The following is a 27,225-nucleotide window of genomic DNA, read 5'->3' on the forward strand; positions in this document are numbered from 1 at the left end:
AATTGGCCTATCATCTGTTCACATGTTTAAATTGTGTGGATCATTTAAGCTCTACTTATATAAATTGGGAGAGAGAGAAAGAAAGATTCTTCGTACCAAATTTTAAGACTGTTTAAAGATATTGTAATAAAACATTATAGAAAACTAAAATATTTTAACATGGCGAACGCTGGCAACACCTGACTGCAGTGATCCTAGTAGCTTGGCATGAAGAATACCCACAAAATTCAAATTTTCGGTATTTTAATGGGCGATCTTGGCATAGATTTTCTCTCGTCTTTTGAAAACTAGCAGTCATCTCAAGATGAATTTACTGTTCATATATTTGTATTAAAATAGTGTATTCATAATCTTAACAAGTTTTCACAAATGAACAAAAATATATTGACTTAAAGATCATAAAAAAATTCCCTAACTTTAAACATGACTACCAAAGGACAAATATCATAGAACTTTTAACAATGAAACATACTTAACTTTAAATCAGAATTTTCGTAAATAGTTTATTTCATAAATAATTCTGTGAGACATGATAAATTGTTTATTTCTTAAAATAGGTGCATATCTGGAAAATAAAATGGAAAATTCAGAAATTTATATTTTTGAATACAGTTAACTCCCGGTATACCGCGCCCCGATAGATCGCGGAATCGGGTATATCGCGGGTCAAACCATGTCCCCCAATCAGAAATTAATAATAATAATAATAATAATAATAATAACACAGTAGAACCTCGTTAATTCGTGATGGTCGGGACCGAGATAATCACGGATTACCGAATTTCACGGACTAGCGATTAAAGCCCGGAAGGTCTTGTCAAGCTTCTCAGATACCGGCGTGCAGCTGGGTTAAGGCCAAGGTCATGTGACGTAACATCTACCGAGGCTTACTGCGCCATGGCAGCAGATGGATAAAAAATAGTAAACTCTCCATTATTCGTGTTAATTGGGACCCGCCGATGCCCGGCTAATTAAAATCCTGTAAAAAAAAAAGTAATAAACCCGGATAATCCGTTCACGGTAAAGACCGTCTTCGAATTAGTCTCGGCTTAAAAAAATACGGCACTGCCTAGCCATTAGTTCACGGTCATTTACAACAGCCGAAGAGAGAAAGATAAGATCGTGCTGAACTTGCACACATAAATTTTGGGTAGCCCCCCCCCCCCCCCCCCCCCCTCCCTCTCAATCTTCCCACTTCGTCCAGCCGAATGCCAGCCAGACACGTCACTCGCCAGGCGCCTGCCGTGCTGGCGGGTGGAAACAAACAAAGGGAGACGGGAAGCAGAAGTCAAGACATCCCCCTCAAGTTTAAAGAGTGACAAATGTGACAGCTGAAAGGGGGACGACACAAAGGGTCGGTACAAACAGCGTTGCAGAGTTTGGCGGCCCATGCGAAGGCTTGCAGTGTTTGCCGGCCGCCGGCCCGCGTGACGTTAATTTTAAGCGCTGACAATTTTTACTTCTCTTTTTTTTCTGCACTTTTAAATCGTCCCGGATTATCCGATTCCCGAATTAGCGCGTCACGGATTAACGAGTTTCTACTGTAATAATAATGGAATAAATGATTGACAGCCGATTAGGATAATTTTGCGTTGTAACTCATAAACTAAGCATCGGGCAGAAAAAAGCCTAGGCGTAGAAAATGTCCGCAGTGAAATTCTAAACAAGATATCTCCGTACATTATTCCTCTATCTTGTAGTGTTTTCAAATTATGATCCAATCCAGACCAGTGTTATTTTCTGAAACATTAGTTCTTAACATTTTTTTTAACCCACAAATAAAGCATCAGACAGGGGACCCGATAAAGCCTACCGTCCAGCGACATTATCCAGCGTGACTCGGCTGGGGATTGATTTTGGATAGGTTTGGTTGACGGCAAGCGCTGGGAGGGGAGAGACGAGCCGAGAATATGCGACCAAGACACCCGTGTAGACGGGAGGAGTAGAATATAAGCGCCAGTGATGAGAGGGGCGATTAAGCCGAAAGGGGGGAAGTCTGGTGACCTTGAGCAAATATTGTAATAGGATAATATGGGAAACAGACAAAAAAAATGCGAGACATGTTGTTCAGCGAACCTGGCGGCGTGGACTGAACCTACGCTTTGGAAACGGCGGTAAAAGGCATTGAAGTGTGTTTGGTGCTATAAGATGATGGTTCTATTTGCGAATAAATAAACACATTATTATGTGAACAGTAATTCAGAATGGCCGGAAATATTTGTGCGGTGTTTGGCTGCAAAAATTACAACGTTACAAACTGCTCAGTCTTTTTTCAGATTTCCAGCGGACCCAACGCAGTAAGTGTTTCGCGTTTCGTGCATTCACAATTTTAACCCCTTTGTTTTATATTTTTGTCTCTTATTATAAAGTAATTATTTATTATAATTCCTTACCATTCTTGTAACATGATTTGTTTACAGCAGTTTCTTTCGGTTTAATTAAGGATTTTTATTTAAAATGCAGTCACATTTTCAGGTGAGAAATTAATTTCATACATACAATTTACTTCCGTTACTAAAACTAGTTGTTCTTGTTTCCTTAAAAATAAAACAGCTGGAAAACCAATTAGATACTACATACTACTTGTTCAGTTAATTTGATAGATTATATTTTGCACATAATTACATATCTATCTTTGACACATACCTTTAAATAAAGCCTGAGAACATCTCTGTATGAATAATAGCATTAAATTTGTTTGAATTTCTAGTTTTGGTAAAAACAGCACTTAATTGTGTAAACATGTTGCCTTTAATATGCACGTAAAATTGAATTACGCGGGGCTTTCTTCAGTCCACGCCGATAGAATGCGCTGCAGTCTGGTGTCTCGCGCTTCGCCAATGCTAATTGGCCGGAGTTTCCCATATTATCCTATTACAATATTTGCCTTGAGTAGTTCACTCATTTCCGTCTGCACACTTCTCGTGGTCACGTGTGTTGACAAGCGGAGACATATAAATGTTTTGTTACAACTTGAACCTACAGACGTAATATTATTCGTTGTATTATACACGTTCATCTTTTTACTTTGGTATAATGTTTTAACATTAAATAATAAAGTAAATCAGCTAGCGTAATTTTAATCTTTGCCGAGGAATTCCCAGTGGTCCAATACTTACGTGAACCATACTGTACCACTTTTGCCGTGAGGTAGTAAACAAGCCCCGGATATGTTTATGTGTAGCGGCCTCCCGACCTTTAACCAGAGGCTGGGGAATATAACACTTGCCGATCCGAGCCACACACACTCAGCAACTCGACAAAGCGTTTGATGGAATAAGTAAAGACAACGTTTAACAGACTTTTTAATACGGCGCCACTGATTGCGCTAAAATTATTTTGGCGCAATTTTTGTATCCCACATGTGACCATTTATAATTTACTGTAAGCATGGATAACAAAGTTTAACCACTTTACACGATAGACGATTCTTTATTTTATATTGTACGAATGCTAGAATAGTTTTCACGTATCTGCTGCATACTTCTGCAAAAGACACGCTATTTGTAAGTACGTAAATCTAGAATTTTTATTTTGTCAATCAAACTCGGTACTTTGCGATTCATATTCGGTTTGAAGTATTACTATGGCCTTTCTATTTAGAAGACTTTGACCACAAAATCGTGTGTAACCGCACACACTGCACTTACTTTGTTACGGACACTCAGACGAAGCAGATACTGTGGCTGACACCACGAGACTGGCAGCAGCTTGTGTGCCGCACGTGTGTATGGCGGCGTGTGGCGCGCTCGTAGGCCATGCGACAAACTGTGCGCGGCATGCGGAAAAATAAAAAATAAAATTCAACATTTAATATTTATATTTACAATTTATTATTTTTATTTTTTCACCCGCGTTTAGTGAAAACTGCGGATGCAAAGTCCGCACAAAGGCGGGCCGTCTATACTGTGCGTGCTTGCCGACCTATTAGAACACAGGCGGTGTTTTATGCCTTTTGACCTTGGTTACATCGAAACATCGCGGTTATGCAACAACGCGGGTAAAAGTTATGTCCCCCGACAACCGCGTTAAATAGGGAGTGTACTGTACTTGTGTCCGAAAACACGTGTTTTTAATGTCGCTAACTTAAACTAATAAACTATTTACAACAATTGACAGCATTTTAAATGTAGTTAACCTAACTCTATCCACTGTTCAAAACCGTGAACTAGTTATTGGTAAACTACTTTAAATATCGCAATGCTCTTTAGTAGTCATCAAACAGAATAAGAGGAACTCAAAAAGTACAATTTTCAGAATTTATATATCATTTTTACTGTAGCACTTACTCTAGAAAATTACAATTTAATATTTACAACAATGTTTTTAAAAACATTATTACATGTAAAGAATAAACTTTAAAAGCATTAAATGTACAGATATGTAATGTCTTTACTTCATACGCATTGAGATTTGTTTCCCTAAAGGTTGTAGACACATTTTTTTTTTCCATATTTAGTTAGATTTCTATTCCTCTTATTTTAAACTGCATTTGTGCAAAATTTCACCAAGAAGTATCAAAATTCCTCTTTAAAGGGTGGGAAAGGGTAATAGGAGTGGTTTTTAGGATAATTGTGTAAGCTGTGACATTTTATCAAGTTCGGAAAAATTTTTAATTTGTATAAAAAAAATATGCAAACAAACACACACAAACTTTCTTTATGTTTATACACATATTTACGTATACCCAATCAAACATTTAGAATATGTTTATAAGATTTATTTTCATGGTAAATAGAAAGTGTTATATGCCTACGTAGTGTAAAATAACCATACCAACGGACTGGGCTGTGTATATGAAGTTATTATATAGCACTTACTTAAACAATAAGAAGTAATAATAAGATATTCTTTAATTATGGTTTTTTTAAATATAATGAGTCATAGAAGAAAATGTAAAACTTTATATTGAATTCGACACGGGTTCCGATCCTACGAAATTCGATTACCAACTGTGCATAATTACCACATTAGCAAATACATTGTTTAAATTTGATTGTAAAATATTGTGTTATTTACGGAGTAATATAATTTTAACATATTTTTGAAGTAGCTATTATTTCTTTGTTTGACTATTAAAATATTTAAAATGAATATCAGAACATTTTTTCGATCACAGAGATTTATTTGGCACACAGATAAGCTTGCTATATCCCGCGGTGTTCATATAAGTGAATATATATATATATATATATATATATATATATATATATAGGTTAATGCTACCACACGCAAGTGACTTCGGCACCTAATGAATTTTAACCCAATTTTAACTTCAAAAACAACTTCGAGCAGTTAGCAACATCGTAATTGAGGCAACCAAACATTGCAGGAACTTTTCCAGCCATAATAAATTACTAGAACTAGAGAAAACTTGGAAAAAAACTATTAAAAATAGCTAAATAACCTTGATTCAAATGAGCTTATGCTGTAGAATCGGGCCATGCCGCTAGAATGCACTGCACACGTGTCTTCCGTTTTTGAAGACTTTCCTATATTTTTATACTAAAATATTTGCTATTTATGTTAATTGGGTGCTGTTCACTTAATCATTTAACAGAAAGACAGCAAAATTCCTGACATAGTGTTTAAGAATTTGCACAACTTCCTGTTTTCAAGATATTTGAAAATTTGTTGGTTATATGCTATCATAGTTTGTCAACATTTAAAATTTATTTCATTTTTCTTCATCTTGCTATTAAATAAGTAGTTTTTGATTTTGCAGTTTTAGCTTTGATGTGTAAGCAGAGGCCGTTGGATAACGTGTTAATGTTTCCTACATGTTCTTATTCAATGTGTGTGGTATGCATCTTACTGAAGCACTGCCACATCCACTCGCGCGCCGCGCATTCTAAAAGTCCATTAGCGAACTTCATATTGTCTACACATGAACTTACTTAAATATCTTAAACCAATAATATAGTTGTAATAAATGGGTAGCCATTTCTATAAAAATAATATATAAAATTAAAACTATAAACATACATACTAAAATAAAATAAACTTGTTTCACATCTGGCCGAATGTTCTCAGTGTTTCTGGAATGGCATTGCCAACTTAATTCTAGAGTCTTTTAAAATTATGGCGCATCATATCTCTTTCTTGGAAAGAAAAAGAAAAATATTTAAGATTCACTTTTGCAATATAATAATTTGTAATTAGCATCTCTACTCGGAACAATAAAAATAAATCGTAAATACTGTTTATAAGTTTGGAAAAATGCATCAATGTCATAATGTAAAAATAAATTGGTAATAAAAGTTGCAAGATCCAAATAAAAAAATTCATATCTTTTTATTACATACTTTTTGGTATAAACTTAGTGCTAAATGAACTACTTTCAATGAATTTAATATATTAAACGATAATGCTTTTTTGATTTGTGTTAAGTTATGATTAAAAATGCAGATTAATTTCATGAATTTAGCAGCATTTTGGTGCTTTATTGTGTATTAACTTTCATTTTGGTGCTACATGTTGTACTGACATGCTTTTCAGTGTTATTTCGGGTTTAGCACAATTTACCGTATAATCTTGTTCCTATTGATTACTGAAATAACATCTCTCTGACATAAATTTATTTTAACTGTTTTTTTATTAATCCTTAACAATAATTCACAAGTCCAACTTCGACTACGAAACAAGTTCATGTTGAAAATATAAATTGGTTGCACAAAACAACTTCACTGACTCAAAAAAGATTTACTGTCCATTGGTAGGTACTGAATGATGAAAATTATTTTGTTCGTAATAAAATCCAGTGCCTGTCTGTACCTCGCACAGACGCTGAATGACTCTATGGTCGCGCTTATCTTCTGAAAAAAGATGAGGGAGCTCACATGATGTAACTTACACCCAATCACAAAAATACAACCAAAATATCAGCCAATACTGGTGCATGGCAACAAGTCACGAGTCCTTTCTCTCATGCTCAAGCCACCTCTGTTTAATTCTTGCGTAACTGGCAAACTATTGCATCAACAAGCTTTCAAACAAAGAACTACGGGTAAAAAAATACAAAAGATAATTGTTTGAACACACACTAAAACATAACTATATAAATAAACAAATGGGTTAAAATAACTTCAACTTTAAGTTTTATCATAAAGCAAGCACATCATCAGAACTCCTAAAAAACATGAAACAATGTAAATTTTGATAATACAACATGCTACAAATGCACAAAATCCTATCGAAAGAATAAACAGCTGGTATTTAAATCATACCAGAAAACTTAACCAAGCATTATTTCTGATTACAAAAAACTAATAAATCTTTAACAAACATATGTGGAAATTGGGTCGTTCAAGGTCAGCAATAAAGTTAGGCATGCTGTATGAGTTTATTACTCAAATGAAGCATTATTGTTTTGCAAAAGTCAGCGATTATTTTTGTTTATGCTTTGTTCAGACACAAGCTTTTGTAAATGCCTATTAATGAAGCCATTGATTCATATACAGACATTAAATACTTCAAAAATGTAGCAAGAAATACATGAACATTTTAGAATGCAGGGGAACTTTTATTAATCATCAGGTTGTTTATAATAGGTACAGCTTTTTTATTCCTTTACCATTCCGTAGGATAGTTGCTTTTTTATTTAAATAAAATAATTTGATGTTAAAACATAAGTTGATTAGTAGAGTCAAGATTTTGTGGTGTTATTTTAAGACAAATTTCGGTGTAAAGAAATAAAGATTTCGGTGTTATATGGTTTTATTTTTTTTGCTCAAAATACCCACGGCAAAATTTTCTTGCTTTTCTGTACGACATGCAAATTTATTAAAACAAATATTAATAAACACTAAAACCTCATGATCTAATTACAATTAAGTTCATTTGCAAATTCATAGATAATTAAGTTCATTTGCAAATTCATAAATTCAAACTTTTAAATAACTACTAAAAATTTCACGACTTAATTACAATCACATACACTAAAAAATTACACAATTAAGCACTTCCAAAGTTACTATTAAGACGGTTTTATTGAAATGCTATCATAGTTAAATTTTCTGCATTTTCTGGAGTGAGACGTTGTCTTCTGTCACTAACTACCAGTGAGTACCTGGAAAATGAACGTTTTGCATCAACATTTGATGTTGGGAACCAGATTGCCCTTAAACTGGCTTGAGCAAATTCACTGTAGTCCCCTTTAAGGGAGCAAAGTACCTTTGCAACATCAATTTGGCTTGTTTCTGTCAATGAAAGTTCATCCTCAATTATTTTTTTGAAAGCAACATAGCAATGTATGAATGTATCAATGGGAAGATGGGAAACAGAAGGCAAGTTATGCAGAGACTTCTGTAGGTTTGCATCTTCTATGCTAACCCTACTCACATTTCTTGGGTTGAACCGCAAATTAATGGCATTAAAGACTCTTAGACAAGGATGTCGTTTAACAGATGAGTTTTGCCTCAAACGCTTATGTTTCTCACTCGCGACATGTTTCACAATCGTATCGCGTCTCTCGTAGTCTAGCCTGCAGTTACAGAATTTGCACATTAAAATTTTATCACTGATATAAAATCCTTCACTGGAAAATTCTTTCGATCGGTCACTGGCAGAAACCTTAGTTTTAGGCATTATCAAAAAATTTTAATCACATAGGAATAATTTAACCTCTCAATACACAAAAACTTGCCGTGCTGGAAAGATCAAAACAATGGAGAATAGATGTGAATACAAACGCATACCGAATACCAACATATGTACGTGAAAATTAATACCGACATAAACATGATTTATTATTTACAATCGTTACGTTAAGCAGGGTTAATTTTATTTTCGTAGCCTACGTACTTTATTTTAAATAAACAGTAAAAGCAATGCGCTTTAGTGTGTAATATTGTAATGATTAAAAACGTAATCTTAGAAAAACATATTTTGGAAGTTTGTTATTTTTGTATTTACAGAAAGTGAACGGCGGCCATTGTATCATAGTTATCAACATCTTAAATTATTATGGTACACAAGAAAACCGTTTAAAGAAAATATTACGTTAATTCCGAGACTTCATTTTAAAATCTATAATGAATCACCGTCGCATATAATATATATGGCTGCTAGTTACTGTAAGAAATATTTTATTGTGCTGAAGGTAGTGAATTGTCCTTACAGAATGGGAAAAAAAACGTAAATAATCAGGATAGACGAACTTTCGTGACATATCGCGGATTTCGCACAATTTTGTTTTATTTCGTGTTTTCAAGCGGTTTTCGGTGTTATTTCGTTTTATCGCGCATTACCATATAATCGTGGCTCTATTGATTAGTCATGTTGTAAGTTGGGTGCAAGTTGTTGGCACTTACCTAAATTAACTTACATAAAATTTTATGTTGCTGTCTCTGAAGAGAAGATTTTCATGACCTAAAATTGTATTTATAGTTTTATGTTGCGGTCTCTGAAGAAGAGTTTTCATGAATCTACATTACTGCATTTGTCACAAATGATCATCCACATCTGACCCTCTAGAACTAACCAAAATACTGCTAAGTACCATTTTCATTCCACTTCACTTACTAATTTTGTATTAAAAAATAATATATTATTTCTAGAAAATATATTGTTAACCTCTTTTTATTTTATAGGGTTCCACATTACATGGTCATGCACACAGGCTTAAGGGATTAGGACTTCCAAGAATTTAGTGGGCTCCAAACCTCTTGCTGGGGTGTTTTGAGATTGAATCTATGACCTTAGTCATATGAGCATGTGAGGGGCTGTAAATTTGATCCTATTCTTTTAATAAGATTATTCTGCAATATTTAAATATTATTTTATTTAAGTTATGACTTAGTTATGATTTAGTTATGACTAAGTTATGACTTAAGTTTAAAATGTTTAAAAGAAGCATTTATTTTAGAGGAGAGGTGTGACAATAGTAGGCTACCACAAGGAAAGATAGGATGTGAAGAGGCTCCTGAATGCCAAACCGAATTTAAGTGTCATCATGTTAGGTTCATGGGATAGTGAGAAACTTTGATTTGCAAAATTATATAGTTATTTACTTGTATTTTGTCCATATAATCAGCTGAATACCTTTGCCAGAGATATTCATTTCTTTTGATAAAAATATGAAAATAAAATTTAAATTAAAATTCAAAATCTTTATTTTCTGCAGATTTTAATGTTTTTTTTTTATTTGAATGAAAATAATTTTTTATGCATAGTGATGTGATAAGCCAGGAGGCTGATTTGTATCCTAACCATTGTCACGGGGAGACTGAGGAAAACTCGGGGTGCACGCTTACTCAAAATGTCGAGTTAGTGTTAAGTACTTGACTCGAGCCTAATTTTAAAGATTGAAAAATTTGATTAAATCACTGTTTGTTTAAGGGACATAATAAAACATTAATGAAGCATCATTAATACAAACTTGGAGTGATCTAGGATTGTATACCTAGTAATTGTAAAGCTCGTATAACGCAGTTCAGTAGGGAACGTGATTAGTTATGCAGAATTTATTAAAAAGGTATTTGTTATAATTTAAATACTTCAGCATGTGATGCTTATATTTACACCACCTACCATTATTATTAATAAAGTAAATAATTATTGAATTCGATAGTGATTGTGGCTGATATTACTTAATCTCTTACTGTATTTATGATTTCCGTTTTTGTTTAGGTGTATTTGCGCGTCGTCATGATTTTGCTTGCATTAACCTTAACTAAAAAAATATATATATAACTTCTATGCAAGCGCCATACTCAGTTTTGTAGAATTCACTGCAGTAACAACTGTTTCTTAAAATAGGCTTCAAATATCTTTTTCCACGTAAATATTTATACCGTGCATCATTGAAAATAAATAAATATACAAATACACATACACATCTTTTTACCATCCACCTAGTTGAACATAATAATGGTGTACATGAAGACAAATGAACAAGTGACAAAATAAACACGGAGAAAACACAATAGTTACCACACAAAATAGCATCACAGAACTACCATAAAAAGAACTACAGTTACTGTAGAAGCACCATAGTTCCTATAGGAGCACAATAACTACCACAGATACACCATAGTTACTGTAATGCAACTGGACAAACATGTTTTAGTTTTCTTGTACTTCATAGTATAATTTAAAAATTTAATTCTATTTTTTTATTAACATGTACTAGTTAAAAAAAATTGTAAGAAAAATTCAATTAGCTAAATTACATGTGAATAAAGTTATAAAATTCTTCCCTAAATGTAAATACTATAGATGGGGACTGCAGGCTATTATTACACAGTTAGAACTACAATAGTAAAAAAGGTAATAAAAAAATTCTTGAGGTACTATATACAGTCTATAGTTATGTGCCAATATTTTATGTTAATTGAGCTCAAAAAGAAAATTAAAAAAAAAAATGCTGACTGCTCAACTTTATACTCAATTGTTTGCACTACTCCACCTGACTCAACAATAAAATATGTTATTTGTGCACCCCTTAGGAAAACTGAGGACCGGAGTTCAAATCTCGGCTATTATGATTGCACCCAAAACTTCAGGTATAAGTAGGATTCATGAAACTGTTTCAGGTGGCTGTCAAAAATAATATTGATGTCTTCTACTTTGCCTGCTTGGTACCAATGAATGTCTACTTTGCTGAAGATGGCCAGATGGATAAACGTGTTTTTCTGGCCACGTGGAAAGACATTCCAGCGCAGAATGAAGTGCAGTTCACGTTGTACAATATTCAGTGCAGTGCAGGTTAGTAATGCAGTAGTTTTCAGGTACTTAGTGTTGACTACATCAAATACTCATTCTGATATTTTTTTGTGTAGACTGTGTCAGCTTTCTAAAAAGGGTAAGTATTTGACTCCAGAGGATGGTGAAAATTTTATTTAACACAGTCTAAGAGTAACTGCTGTTCTTAGTGTTTGAAGGATTTTTTAAGATAAACTATCATTAACTTCACAAGTTATTTGTGCACATTAACTGCTGTAGGAAATTTTTTTACATAACTGTTGCAATGTTGAGTGTGAGGGCCACCCTAGGGCACGTGGGGAGCAGGGTAATGATCAGCCATTTAAAACATGGACCCCTCAGAGGGGGGGGGGGAATGAGATATATGCTACACATAGGAACAGGTGCGTAGGAAGGGTGATGCTCCACAGCTAGTCGACGGTGTTATTCTTGGATGCTTGTGACCTCACATTTCTTCTCTCTCCCCTGTCCACATGGTAGGAAAGAATCTGATTTCACGTTTGGTTCAGTCTTTTAAAGGTAGGTGGCACTGATGTGAGGGAGTGCTGATTGTATTTTTAATAAAATAGTCTATTGTGATGGGAGAGCCCTGAACCGAGTAATGCTAGTTGATAGGTAGACACATGAATCACCGGACTGCCAGACCAGTTGGGATATAAAGAAAAAAAGGAATATATATAGTTTAAAAACACTTCCCCTGCACCTGTTCCTATGTTTAGCATGCCTTGCATTTCCCCCCTCTGAGGGGCCTTTGTTTTACATGGCTGATCATTACCTCGCTCCCCCTGCGTCCTAGGTAGGCCCTCATCTCCATACCTCTCCCTATTTTGGTGAATAATTCTTGAATATCAGTAGTCTAATAAGACAAATTTTCATATGTTTGCCAGATAATTTAATTTTGTTTGGTATTTTAATAATAATTTTTGAACAACGTAAATATTAATATTTTAATAGTGTGAATATTATATTAGTTCAGCACCGTGCATATTATATTCTAATTATATACTATGTATTATAATGTTTTAATATTATTCTCATTGGTGATGTCTAATTTTGTACCTAATGTTTCGATTTGTTAATTTCTATTGCTGTATGTTACTGTTAGCTGCATTGAGAAATAATTTATATTTAATTATATTAATTGGAATTAAAAAATATGTATTTACACTTGGACTATTCGACCTGAAAATTATTTTATAGCCAGTTTACTTAGGATTATCTAATGAAAAACGTAATTGTTTGTAACTGCCAGTGTTTTTTTTTCATTAGATTTTACAGATGTCTGCTATAAATATCAGTTGATTTGGTTCGATTTATTCCTGTGGCATCAAGTAAACTACCATAACTTGCTGCCAAGTTTTTAAGGTATCATCAGATACTGTATGTTTTTATGGATCTTGTGTTTCTGAGCTAAGGTTATTTTTATTTGAGATGTAAAAGCAACCCCTCAGGAATAAATCTAATGAGACCAGGTTGAGAGAATGTTGCTTGAAACTATTTTCATGAATACCATTACAGTTATAATTGTAGTTGTACACATTTCAGATTTTCCACTTTTTTTTTAGATCTCAATATAATTGTTATAATACTGATCAGAAAATTTTGATTTCTAAGGCTTTATTTTCTTTTGTTTCAGATACTGTTGTGCAGAAAATGCAACAGAACAATGTGTTTACCATTGCAAAGCGAAATGTGGAAGGTCAAGATATGCTTTACCAGTCTCTCAAACTGACAAATGGCATTTGGGTGCTTAATGAACTGAAGATACAGCCAGGGAACCCTAACATAACTGTAAGCATTAAGTCTCACTTTCAGATTTAGCTTATTTAATCAGAAAACCTTTTTCACTTAAGAATGTGTGGTTTTGATTGTTCTGTGTATCTAGGAGTATAACATTTTAGTTCTTGAACTCCAGTGAATTAAACATTCCTGCTATAATGCAAGCATAACATGGTCAGTGCAGCAACGTAGCTCAGTGTAATGTTGTGACAAGTCTCTCTTGTGCCCGGCTAAGATGACTACTGTTTCTTGCACATACATACATACACACTTGAAAAAATATTTCATCAGAAGGGGCAGGTAGTTGGGTGATAAGTTCTGTTTATAATAGTTAAATTATTCAAAGACTTTACTAGTTGAATTTAAAAAAAAAAATGTTTGAAATAAATTTGTAAATTTATTCTTCTCGTGTCATAAATTTACATGTCCTTTACACAATATGGCGGAGGGAAAACACACTCTTTTGTCGATCGTTACTCACAGTCCTGTGCCTTCACGAAATAATGTTTTTAGCGACCTCTTATCTGCTAGGTATTAATTAATCAGAAACTAAGTCCCGGTGGACCAACAAACCACCAGGGCTTTCGCCGCTTATCTGGGGCCTAATTTTTAATTGAAATGTCCTAAATGTGCAGAATAAAACAAGTTAAACTTAATGTGGCATAGCCCCGACACCCAGATGTGAAATTATCTGCCCTTAAGCACTCGTGAAATGTTTTTTGCAAGCCATTGCATGGCACGACCTGTTTGCACAGCACTCGAACAACTACTAAAGATGCTATGTGACCCCCCCACAACCACACAGGGAATAAGCAGTCATGTGACCTCAACGACCAATCACAGCATGCACTATACAAGAACACAGCTATATACAAATTTCCTTACCCTTGCAACGAGACTTTTCAGTAAAAAATAACTTATGAAAAATCACCAAGTTCTTTCTGATTGGCTGTTGCATAAACATGATAATTTTAACGTCTCCTGTGGTAGTGAAAATCTGCCAATCATTCCATCATAAGAAATGCATACAGAATGCACCATAATATCTCTGTAAAAAAAAGTCCAGTTAATGGGCACCGCCATGGTGTGCAACAGTCTCCCATCCTTTCTTTTACCAAGACCATACACAGTGTACCAGAATCAGCATTATATCTTCCAAACAAAATCAAATATAAGAATATAGGCATAAAAACAATATTTAAAGTGAATAAATACTGAAAAGATGTTTACACAAATACTAACCTAGTAAAAAGTAAAAATCAGTAAAAACATAGTTAAATGGCTCTTCTGGATAAAATGTTTGAAATCACTTACAGGTCTTAAAAACTAGGTCACTATTTCTTTGGACCATATAATCAGCTGATATACTGTCCTACTGGAAAAAAAATATCATGGCAGGGCAAGGGTCTTACAATGTCACAATGTGCCACATAGCAGCTTGTTAAAGGGTCTAGTTCATAAGATATTGTAAAGTACATAATTAGCAAAAATAGCTTCTACCATAACTAGTTAAACCAAAATAATTCTATACCATTGGTTATTATTTACCCTACCACAACTTTCATTTACATCCTTTTTACATAAAATGTTTCTGATAATACTTATTGTAATTTTGGTTACATGGATGGTAAATTGTGGCAACATTCAAGTATTGACAGGGTGGCCACTCACCGGGAAAACCGGGAAAACCGGGATTTATCAGGGAAATCACGTTGATCGGGAATTATCAGGGAAATGTCAGGGAATTTTTTTAATAACCGGGAATTTTTTGTGTCATGTATATTTCCGCAGAGCTGCCAACCATTATGGATTTTCCGTAATTATTACGGATTTAACACAATATTACGGAATTACGGAACATCGCTGGTTTATTACGGAAACGAGGCTTTGTGCTGCTGGGTAACGGAAAAAAATTCCGTTTCTGGTGTGCGTGTTTCGTGAACGCAGTTCGAATACATCACGTGGTTGCGCAGATAACGGAACTGATAAATGTGCGCGTGTACTGTCGAAATAAGTAGATTAATTATTGTGTTTTGTAATAGAAATGGTACGGTATTACGTCCGTTGTACAATACAACTAGTACATATTCTCGGTCTTTTCGTTTGTTAGCTATTTACATCACGATAATTTTTGTACGGTACTTTGGCTAACCTGTCTTGTGTTATTTACTTTTTTGAAAGCCATTTTTTTCATCAAAGTGTTTTTGTCGTGTGTACAGACGTGAAACTTTTTTATGTTGTTCGATAGTGTTGTGTTCTTCAGTGCCGGAAGCGTGTGACAGAACAATGTGTATCTGGGGCAAAAAAAAAAAAAAACGTTATTCTTCAGAACTTTCAACCAAACTATATAAAAGAATAGCCATGCTTGTCATCTTCAAATGTTTTGGAACGCCACGCTTTTTGTAATGTATGCACGTGTGACTTTTCGATTGCGCATGGTGGAAGGGATGACTGAGGACGGCATATTGAATCAAAGAAACATGCAGAACATTTTAAAGCCGTGACGAGCAATACATATATATCGTCGTTTTTCGCTACATCTGGAGAAACGAAAGTAACAAACGCAGAGTTATTGTTTACAAGTTTTTTGGTAGAACACAATTTACCGATAGCAGTAGCCGATCATTCGGGTAATTTGTATAGAGCTATGTTTCCGGACTCAAAAATTGCATAAAAATACAGCTGTGCGAGAGCAAAAACATCTGCCTTAGTGGAGTATATGGCTGGTGAAACTAAATTGAAACTGTTGAATCTTTAGTAAGTGTACCATTTGCTTTAGCTACAGATGGGAGTACTGATTGTAATGCAGTGAAGATTTATCCATTAGTTGTTTCATTTTTAAATCAAACACAAGGTAAAATTTGCACTGTACTGTTATCCCTTGTTGAGAGTACTAAGACTAAGAATATTTCACAACTAGAAATGTTACACTTCAAAAATGAATTAAAGAACAGTTATCAAAAGTTGTGTGAAAAAATGTTTGAGCGCTCGCCACTGAAATACCCCATTACATAAAACAAAACACAGACTGCAGGTCATTGAATGGGACTCTATAATGTAAAGTGACATATTTAAAATGTATTTGTTATTTAACGAACTTCCGTATGTATATAATGAAGAAAATACAGCAGGGTGCTAAAATATGAGTAATCTCTTTCTATAATATTATATTTTTTCATCAAAAGTATGTTTTTTTGTAATTGTAAATATCAGGGAAATTTTGAATTTTTAATCAGGGAAATCAGGGAAAAATCAGGGAATATTTTTGGTGACTGTGAGTGGCCACCATGATTGAGTGCTTGCTTTGTAATACTGTAAATTTTATTATTATTGGTCAGGTGTTCCAATCTCTAATCCTGCTGTCACTATTTCTTGAAGCTGTTATATGTGAACAGGCTTGCCAACAGTTGTCCTTTTGAACTATTGTGGAAATTTAAATGGTCTTTTCCCATTGCTACAGCCTTTAATCATTAGGATAGCAGCAATAAATCTGTATAAGTACTTTGTACTTTCAATGTTTGCCTTTAGCTATACACCTATCCCTCACTTAGCACGTCTTCAGATTGCGCAGATTCATTTAGCTCAATGTAAATTTTACTGCCTCAGTCTTGAATAGCACATCTGTAAATTTCAGGTAGCACGAAATCTCGGCAGGCAAAAAAAAAGTCTAGCACGACGCCACGAAGTCTGTTTCAACTTCTGTATATAACAAATGTGCCGTGGGATACAGTTAGCCAAACAAGGGGGAAGAGATGCGCGTGCAGGTCTGACTATGCTATCGGTTGTTGTACAAACATCAACTATGGCATGTTAAATTGCGGCTATGGAGTGTAAAGGACCAAATGTTATTATGTCCGCGCGTATGCCGCCGTGCTGTACCGTTGTCGCCTGGGCACAAACCGGGCCGTGAACTCAGTCTAGCCAGTGGCAGGGAATTCACTCAAACAAAAGCAACGTCTGCCCATTCAGTTGCCGGTAACTGTACTTGCTTGATCACTCTTAATGCATCATGTTCAAGTATTTGAGACAAAACTAGAAGTATTACGGCGTGCAGATTGTCATGAAGGCCACTCTTATGTTGGTTGTACTTTAGTTTTAAGCAAGTCAACTGTGCGCACAATCGTATGAAATGACTCTTACCAAATGTTTATATAAATCTGATGCTGTTGGTTGTACTAGTGGGAATATATTTGACATTAGATACCAGAACAGAAATGAACAGATGATTCAAATGGAAAAGGTTGTTAAATGAATGTTGCAATGAAAAAAATAATCATTGGCCTGGCAGGATTGGTGTGAATGTGCGAAAAAGCACGTTAATTTTGAAAAATTAAAATGTAATTATCCGGACAGTAATATCGGTTTCACTGTCAGTAAAGGATGGTTTGGAAAGGTACGCGACTTGAGTTGAAGGTCACGCCCGAGCGGGAAAGTCAGCCAGCTTACTGACGATAAAGTACATAACCACGTATCTCCCGTTACGCAGTGTTGTATTTGTCATACAAAGTGCGATGGGAGGTATATAAAGATAATGGTGTGACATATTTTTTGTTAAGTGTTGTTCAATGCATTTATATTATGTAAAGTATAGTTTCCTACACAATTTTGGAACACATTAAATAAATGAGCCTTGCTATTTATGAAAACTAATGCTTCAGAATACGCAATTTCGAATAACACGAGCATTTTTAGGAACGAATTAGTCGTGCAAAGTGAGGGATAGGTATACTGGTTTTAAGGCAAAAAATATATATATTTTTATTTCTATAACTTTTATAATATTATTTTTCTACATAACCAATTTACTTAGGTATGGCAACATTTAAACTGTAGTTTTGAAAATCACATAAATACCCAACTGGCTTTGTATGAATTAAAAAATTACAAAAAATTGGTTGTCTGTAAAGTTGGTTTACGGGCGATAGTTTAACGTGACAACGTCATAACAAAACATTGATGAAATGATTGCATACTTTTATGAATAAAATTGAATCATTTTTATTGAATTATCACTATTTTGTATGAATACAAAGGAGGAGTGAAATGAAATCTACAATTTAATTGATAAATTTACTTTTATTTGCACTCATTAATTCAAATATGTTTATGACTTTAACGAAGAGATTATTTTAACTATAACTTTTATACATGTTTGCTATTTAACTTCTTCCAATCTATGTTATTCTGTTAAGGATAGGACGATGATAGGAAAAGTAGGAAACGAATGGGAGTGTTTCAAGTTTAATGTGCCTCGAAAAAGTCAAATTGATGGTTGTTCCAATCGAGTGGAAGAGAGATAGATGCGGCGCAAGCGTACAGTGAGCGTAATGGGACAATGTGCGTAACGGGACACTTTTTCGTGCGTGCAGCCGGCGTTCATCGATTTATTAGACGTTGTCACTTCAAAAATTTGGTGTTGAATACAAAAATTATCTTCTCAAAAAAATACCTCATTTAAGTTTTTTTTTATCCATTATATGCACATTCCAACATTTTATCTCCTTGTTCTGTGTTCTTTAGCTAGATAAAAGAAACATGAATCTCTTTTTAAGAACATTTTTGTCATTTACTGACTGGGAAATTCAGGAATTTAAAATGAGTTTCACAAGCTGGGAAAAACCTGGAATTGTACAGGATATTTTGCTTATTGTCTGGAAAAAAAACTCTCTGCTATTGTGATTTTTATTGTGTTTTTACATGCAAATCTTTGTCAGTTTTACAGAAAGTGTTTGCACAGACCAGTAAAAATTTTTTCAGTTGCTTTATCAGAAGTCCGTCTATGCACTGATAATCTTTAGCCACTAAAGCACGTCAAGTCTGTTCTTTGGGTCAGAAATGTGAAGGGGAAGATTAAAAAGCATTTGTTGGCGATACTGTATTTTCTCTTGCTCTCTGTTTTTATCTTATGTCATCTCAAGTAATGCACTCTTTTATTTACTTAATTGGTGCTTGTTAGTTGATTACATTTTTCTGAAGGATGCATTATTTTATGTTGCATGCGTGTTGAAACAGGTTGTATACGTACCATCATTATTACTTATTGATTTTTTTTACTTAAAATATTATAGTTTTACAAAGCACTTGTATACTTACTCTTACATAAATTTTAGTGCTTTTGTAGGTAATAGGATTTCTGCCTATTGTACACAATGGCGAGGTGTATTCGAGGAAGAAATTCATTTCAACCTCAATAGAAGGAAGAATTTCCATGGCTACAAGAAGTTGATGGAAGTAATCATTCTGCCAGGAGTTCAGTCTGCAGAACTATTTTCTCAGTTGATTCCATGGGAAGAACAGCTGGGTGTTAGCCACTTAAATGATAACAAACACAAACTAAGATTAAGAAGCTCTGAGAAGTCCACCTCTCTTGACATGTGGACTACAAAAGGTGGTTCAGGTTGTATAGCAATCACTGTTGCTGAAGTTTTGTCAGTCTCTTCACTATTTAATAACAATTAGGTTTGGGCTCTGCTGTTGTTAGCAATTGTGAAGTTTCACAGCCAGGGCACAAAGTAACCCAGCATACCATGTTAATCAGCCGTGGCAGATGAACTTAAACGTGATAAAACATGTGCCTTCAAAGATTTATGAACCATGATTCCCTCAGAGGAGCTGCTAGTTGTGTTAGCCTTTTCAAAAGAATGTTTCCAGATGATCATATTGCTAATGGCATGCTACTTCAAAAAGATAAGATCTCCTATGTTATAGTGTATGGTGTCTCTCCTTGTTAGCAGAGCGAACTTAAAACTCATAATAATAGTTATGACTATTTTGGCTTTGGTTTCAATGAAAGCATCATTAAGGTAGCACAAAAGCAACAGATGGATTTGTCGGGAATATTCTGGGACATGTCACAGAACAGAGTATATTCTCATTATATGACATCAGTGTTCCTTCATCACACCAGTGTTGAATATCTTCTGAAAGCTTTGAAAATACATAGGCCTAGGATATTTTTATTGGTTGAGCATTCAATTGTTGATGGATTGTCCTAATGTAAATTTAAAATTATTGATACATTCAGCAGAAGATAACCAATCTTTTCCAGATGCTCCACATTTTCATTTTCCACATTTTCCATCATTAGGTCTTTTGAACTGCACGCTGTTCACATTGAATTTAAGACTAGATTTAAGAAGTCTTGTTGGGATATCATGGGAGTTTTTCAGAGCTTAATACAATTTGTTTAAAGAGGCTCCATTTCAACGAGGCAACTACACGCAGGCCTCCAGATCTATTGTGTTTCCTCTCTGAGTATGCATAATCTACAGAGTTTAGAATGGAAGAGTAGCAAATATAGCTAAGGAAATTTTAAATACATATGTTCAATTACAGGCACAGCTAAGGAATCAATCTGCTGAAGTTTTTCAACAGTTTCAAAGGAAAATCAAGATAACCTTCTTGGAGCTAAAATAGATTTTTGAGTGCCTGGCTGATGTTGTGGAGGAATTCTTAAAGGAATCCCAATGTAATGCCCCAATGGTATCATTTCTGTATGATGTTTAATAGTTTTAGTGAACCTTGCTACGACCAAAATTGTCCAGAAGAATGTTCTTGAGAGTACTGTTCTGCAAAAAATTGATGTTTTGAAACAAAATCATAGCAATTCATTTATTTTAAAGACAATAATGCAAGAAAATTCTCTGAAAAGGACATTTTTTTTACTCTTTCATAAAGATCATCACACTGCTTTACAGCATTCTGTAGCAAAACTTATTCAGAATTCTCCTTTAAAATATTCCTTGACCAGAGCCTAAAATTGTCTGAACCTCTTCCATTTGTCTACGAAAGCTGGTGCCTGCTAACATCTCACATCTGATCTTAAAATTGTTCTTAGAGAAAATATTTTTTCTGCCAGCACAATAGAAAGGGCTGACCATGAGTACAAGACTCTGAGTTTACAACATGTGGAAGAGCTAGTCATACTTGCAATCAGAGACTCAACTGGACACAATCTGGATGAAGTTGATAAATGGTAAACAGAAGTTTGAAAACTTTGTTCCAGTAGTTGAACTTTGCCTAACCATATCACATGGAAATGCACCATTAGAACATGGGTTTTCTGTAAACAAAAAGATTTTGGTATAAAATATGAAAGAAACCTCTCTCATTGCACAGTGTCATATTTATGACTTTGTAACCTATGAGAGTACATTGATGAAACTTAAAATTAAAAAACCCATGCTTCTTTCAATAAAAAAGGGCATTGTAAGTATACCGAAGCATTCGACGAGCGAACGCAGAATTTTTTAAACTTTCAGAGGCTCATAAACGTGCTGCTGCTGAGCTTCGAGAGCTAAAGGAAGTGAAGCGGAAGTTAATTGAGAATGCAGAGCGAGAAGTGTCCATCAACAAATGGGTTAATGATAGTGATGGGATTTTCGATACTTCGATACCTCGATACCTTCGATACTTGACGGTATCGCAAAGTATCGAGTATCGAAACTGTAAGTTCGATACATTTTTTCGATACCGGAATGCTTGTTCATTTGTATTGAATTAAGTTTTGAGTCGCCATCGTACAAAATACAACTACAGTAGAACCTCGATGATACGTTCCCGTTTCATACATTTTCCCGTGTCATACGCCGATTAATTTTGGTCCCGCCGAAAGTACTACTATATTTACAATGGTTTACTTTCCCAGAACATACACTTATAAAATCATTAATTTCCCGTTTCATACGTTTTTACAAAGCGGAAAAGTCCTAAAATTCACAAATTTTTTTGTTAGATATATTCCTCCTGATAAATTACGTTTTAATTAATGCTTTTATTTTGAAAAACGTTCATTGTTTACCTTTGCAAACGTAAAAAAATAACTTTATCGCACCATAGATATGGATAGTATCAGGAAGACTGTGCACTTCGCTAGTAGCATCTATGGCCAGCACCAAGCGAGACTAGTGGTGCAAACTAGCAATGATTATGAAAATGGTGCACGCACTTTACCAAGGCACGGATCTCATATTTTGTGCAGTCATTAATCTATGAACTGAATATACCTGTTTGTTATTGTTTTCTTACGATTGGATTGTTTTGTATTTTACGTTTCTAAAGTTAAAATTTTATTGAAAATTGTTCTGTTGCATAAAGTTGTTTGTAAAATGAAACAAACAAGCAAAAATTTCTGATTTTCTATTTACAATAGCCTAATTTTTTTATTTCTAATTTAGGCTTGGTTACTTTTCCCTCCCTCCAAGAAAGGTCTTCAAACATTTTGTAAGGCCACTGTTTCTCATGTCAGCTTTACTTAATTAAGGACTGTATTTTACATTTCTGGTGGTTTTATTATATGTAGGCTATATATAATGATGTATTCATATCTTTCATTAATATAATGCAATTATTTACACATTGTGTATTTAAGTTTAATCTGACATAATGCTGGTATGATAGATTGAATTTATATAGTTTAAAACTAATTTATGTTATTTGTAATAATTGTTACTTAATGGGAAAATATTTTTTCCTGGAGTATCGAAAGTATCGGAAGTATCGAAAGTATCGAACTCAAAAAACAATACAGAATCGAGTATCGAAAGTGTGGTAGCGTCCCACCTCTAGTTAATGAGCTGCAGAAATAAGCACTATAACTTCCGTCAAAAGTGAAATAGGGTTTTCTGACTATTGTGGTCCTGTTACTTTAGATTTTCATTTACTTGACATTGAGGGCTAGAATTTAGAATTGTTTGCATCGCAGTAATTAATGAAAACAGTATTTTTTATCATCATTAGTTTCATCTTTAAAATATTGCAATGCCTTTTTGTTTTTTATCATAATTTGTTTATAAGACTGTTTAACTTTTATCAGGATACAGTACAAAAATTTTGGTTACTACTGACAGGTTTTCAATAAACCTTCGAAATAACATGCATATGTATGTTGATTTTGTTCAACAAGCATTATTTTTGGTAAATCTTCTCAATCTCTTTGCAAGTTAAAAATAAAAGGTTTTAGACTTGCAAATCACTACTGTTCAATTTCTGTTATGGTACCAAAGTGCTAAATTTTTGTACAGGAATTTTTTTATAAGTGTGCAGAAATTGTACAGGAATTTTGTTAGCTTAATCTGCTAGACATCCTGGTATCTTAAATTTTTAGAATCAGAAAGTTTGAGTCAACTGAATTAAATTGGTTTCGTTTTTTGATAGTCATGGATTTAAAACGAAACCAAAAATTTTGTACCTGAACATCCCATATTTTTATGATATGAACCAAAAGTGTTAAAAGTAAGGAATTTAAGCAATCGAAGGATCCTGGAGTGAATTTAAGTTTTAAAGACTATAAGTTTGGCTATACTATAATAGTACAGGAATCAAAATCTCATTGACATTATGAGTTAGGTTGGATCTAAAATGAATGGAAGTGAGCAGTATTTGGTAGAGCCTGTAAATAAATGTGTGTGTGGAAAATGGGAGCAGGGCTGACACACTTCACTTGGGTAGAACGGTAGGTTAAGAGCACTTAACAAGTTCAATGGGGGAAAACAATTCAAACATTATTATTGTGAGTGATAATAAATTTTACGATTTTTTTTTTTTTTGCAATTAGGGTGAATAAAATTGGAGAATTTTATTATAATCTGTGATATAGAGCTGTTATAAATTAAAATGAGTAGCAAGTTAAATTTTTCAAAGATGCTGTACAATTTTATTGTGATAACCTATGTTTTGTATGTTTAGATAATAAAAAAGATAGAATAATTGATGTTTTTTAAATCAATGTAAGAGGAAAACTTTTAGTGCACTGCAGTGGTTCATATTGGCTTGGTCTCACACTTCATGTTGGGTAGTTCATTTTGTGTCACTATTATGTGAGGACACGTACTGTAAATTTATTACAATAGATGTCTGAATTTTATGTTTGTCTCGAATTTTCTCGACTTATCTTTGCTAATGTCATCTAATAGCTATTAAATGTCATGTAAGGGTTCGACTTTTACAGCTCGAAGAAAGTGTTAAGTAAATATCTGGCGGGAACATTTGTGAATCAACATCATTTGCAAGTGAGTTATCGGAATAAATTTACAGGAAAATCCTTTTAATAGTAATGACAAGAACTAAACTAACTAACATGCATGTGAGACCGAGCCTTAACCTCGAAACTCCGTACCCTGTAAATCAGTGTACAATTTGAATTTAATCAGGGGCATGAAATCTTATATTCTTTACGTAACTTTTCTCTGAAATAAATTCTGTCATTTTTATATAACTTTTATGTAACAATTTTTATATAACTTCAGAATTTTTGCTGTGTTTAATAATATATTGTATTAGGATTAATTTGGCTGTCAAAGTAACTTTGTAATGATTGTGATTTTTGGACCATATGTTCCACTTTCCAGAATGAGTGTTGACACAGACCAGATGTACTTTCCAGTTACAGACAATGTTCAGTTTCTCTAGAATAGTGTATCTAAACTCGTAATAAGAGACTTTGTATCTTGGAATAGAAACTGTGATTAATGGTAAATATATTTTTTTTTCAGCTTTCCCTGAAGTCTCGGGCTCTGGAGGTTGCACAAGGAATATATCAATCATATGATGCCATTCTTCATGCATAACTAACAGTATAGAAATAATCTTTAGAATAATGAATATTTATTTATTTGTACATTTATATACTTACATATGAATTTATTTAACACAATACATTAGCATTTCAATGACAGAACTCATTGGATGTAATGATTGTTATTCCAGTAGGTAAATATTTGTTATATACGTAAAGTGTTCTTTTTGTATGAAGTTTTTCATTGATGTACATTTAGGTAGAAAATTTGATTTTTATTTTGAAACATGCTACTTTTGTTTATCAGTGACTGAGAACTAAATATAACACATCTCTTCCTGTTCATCATGTGGGAATATTAGTATTAGTGGAAATAAATGCTATAATGATGAGCAGTTTTCTGGTTAAACTTCGTTCAGTGAACTTTCACATGTATTTGTACAGATTTATTATGTACAAACATACAGAACTGTCTAGATATTTTGGAATATAATACAAAATTTTTCATATGTTTACTATATTTGCTAGTTTAATTAATTCAGTCACTTAGTCAAGTTATTTAGTTATTTAAGGGAATTGTTCAGGTATTAGGAATAAGTACTGTTTTTTTCGTAAATTATGATGTGATATTGTGTAAATGTAAACTATGTTTTACTATTAAGTTACGAATGTTTTTTCTTGTGGTGATGGTTAACCAAAGTTGTTAAAATTGGTGTGCTTTAAGCAAAACATTTCAGTTTCAATCGCACACAAATAAGTTTTTCACTTCATTGCTGCTGTGCTGTATGCAGGGAGAGTGGTGGTCCTTATCTTTAACACAATTCCATCATTATTCATGTACCAGAGTTCCAGATGATTGTGTACTGTATCTCGCTACCTGAAAATTAAAATATTCATTAGTGCCGAGCTGACTGGCTTTTGATATTATTGCGATATTGCCAATAATAATTTATAATGGCTCAGCTGCAGAAAAAAAATGCTAAACAGGTTGTTACATATCTCAGAATTATAAAACTTTCTTTAGTCTTCTCTTAAATGTTAATAATACAATTAATAGCACATTCAGTATATTTATATTATATAATTTCTATAATATTTTGGATGAAAAATGCCAATCAAATTGTTTATTATAACTGCAAATTTCATGATGCTTACTTTTATTAATCTGCCAGAAATTGTCTGTGAAATTAGTTAGTTTGAATTACAGTTGTACATTTAGTCATTTATAACTATTACTTCAAATTTTCAGGCTTGAAGATAAGTATTTTGGCGTTACTGTCATTTTGTAAACTTTGTCATTGACCTTTAAATTTGACCTTGAACTATGACCTTGACCTTGACGCCCATCATGGATCCGTCATTTTATGTTCAGTACATGCTACCAGGAGATACCACATACTAGTGGTCATTGCTACCATCTTGTTTTCGTCTGCTGGAGATCAACATCTTGTGTGTACTCATCTTACCATCATGATAGTTTTATTCTAACCTGCAGTGCAGTGCAGTGCAGTAATCATTTATTATTACTGAGGTGCCCGCCATCTTGAAATCATGTAATTTTTACCTAGAAATGCGGGAAAAATTCCTAATTGTCTCCGCAAAAATCAATTATTATAATTTAAAAATTGAATCATTGGATTCCTGTCCACGGTTCGATTCTTGACCAATGACAGTTGTAACTAATTATTAAATAAATTTTAGATTTTGTTTTCCATTACCTTTCGCGGAGTTTATTAATCAATCATTCTACGAAAAACAACTCAAGTCAATATACCTGACCAACGAATTAATACAGTGCCGATTAGCCTATTATGAAAGTCTAATTTTTCAATAATCTGAATAACATATAAGCCGTTCATGTACAAAGCCACACATATAGAACAATTGTCTTCAGTCCATGAGACCGAGTCATGTCATTATCAGACGTATAGTCTAGTCATTTCAGGACCGCATGACCTTCGTCGTTAGCTAATTATATTCAATTAATCCATCGTGACATTTTTATACATTCTAAAGGACCAAGTAACCTTGGTAAATATTTTAGTAACACCAAGAGGTTTTAAAATAGTAACTATTCAATCACTTCATTTTGTACTAGGCGCAATCAACAAAAAGGAAGCACCGACAACGAAAAGGCAGCACATTTGGAAGCAACGTCAACGAAAAGGCAGCACCGTCAACAAAAAGGCAGCTCATTTGGCAGCACCAACAACGAAAAGGCAGCACCG

General features: G+C 33.8%; 1 protein-coding gene across 2 annotated transcripts in view; it reads left to right on the top strand.

The window, feature by feature from the left end:
- LOC134529392 (AP-2 complex subunit beta) overlaps positions 1 to 25,903 on the top strand; it is a 150,697-nt gene extending 124,794 nt beyond the window's left edge. For both annotated transcript variants that reach the window (XM_063363408.1, XM_063363407.1), the window contains 3 exons: positions 11,535 to 11,706; positions 13,340 to 13,494; positions 24,975 to 25,903. In XM_063363408.1, coding sequence (XP_063219478.1) covers positions 11,535 to 11,706; positions 13,340 to 13,494; positions 24,975 to 25,049 — 402 coding nt within the window. In that variant the 3' untranslated portion in view covers positions 25,050 to 25,903. The remainder of the gene's footprint in view (positions 1 to 11,534; positions 11,707 to 13,339; positions 13,495 to 24,974) is intronic.
- Positions 25,904 to 27,225: the final 1,322 nt, after the last annotated feature.

Source organism: Bacillus rossius, chromosome 2 (genome assembly GCF_032445375.1).
Source record: "Bacillus rossius redtenbacheri isolate Brsri chromosome 2, Brsri_v3, whole genome shotgun sequence".
NCBI classification, from domain to species: domain Eukaryota; kingdom Metazoa; phylum Arthropoda; class Insecta; order Phasmatodea; family Bacillidae; genus Bacillus; species Bacillus rossius.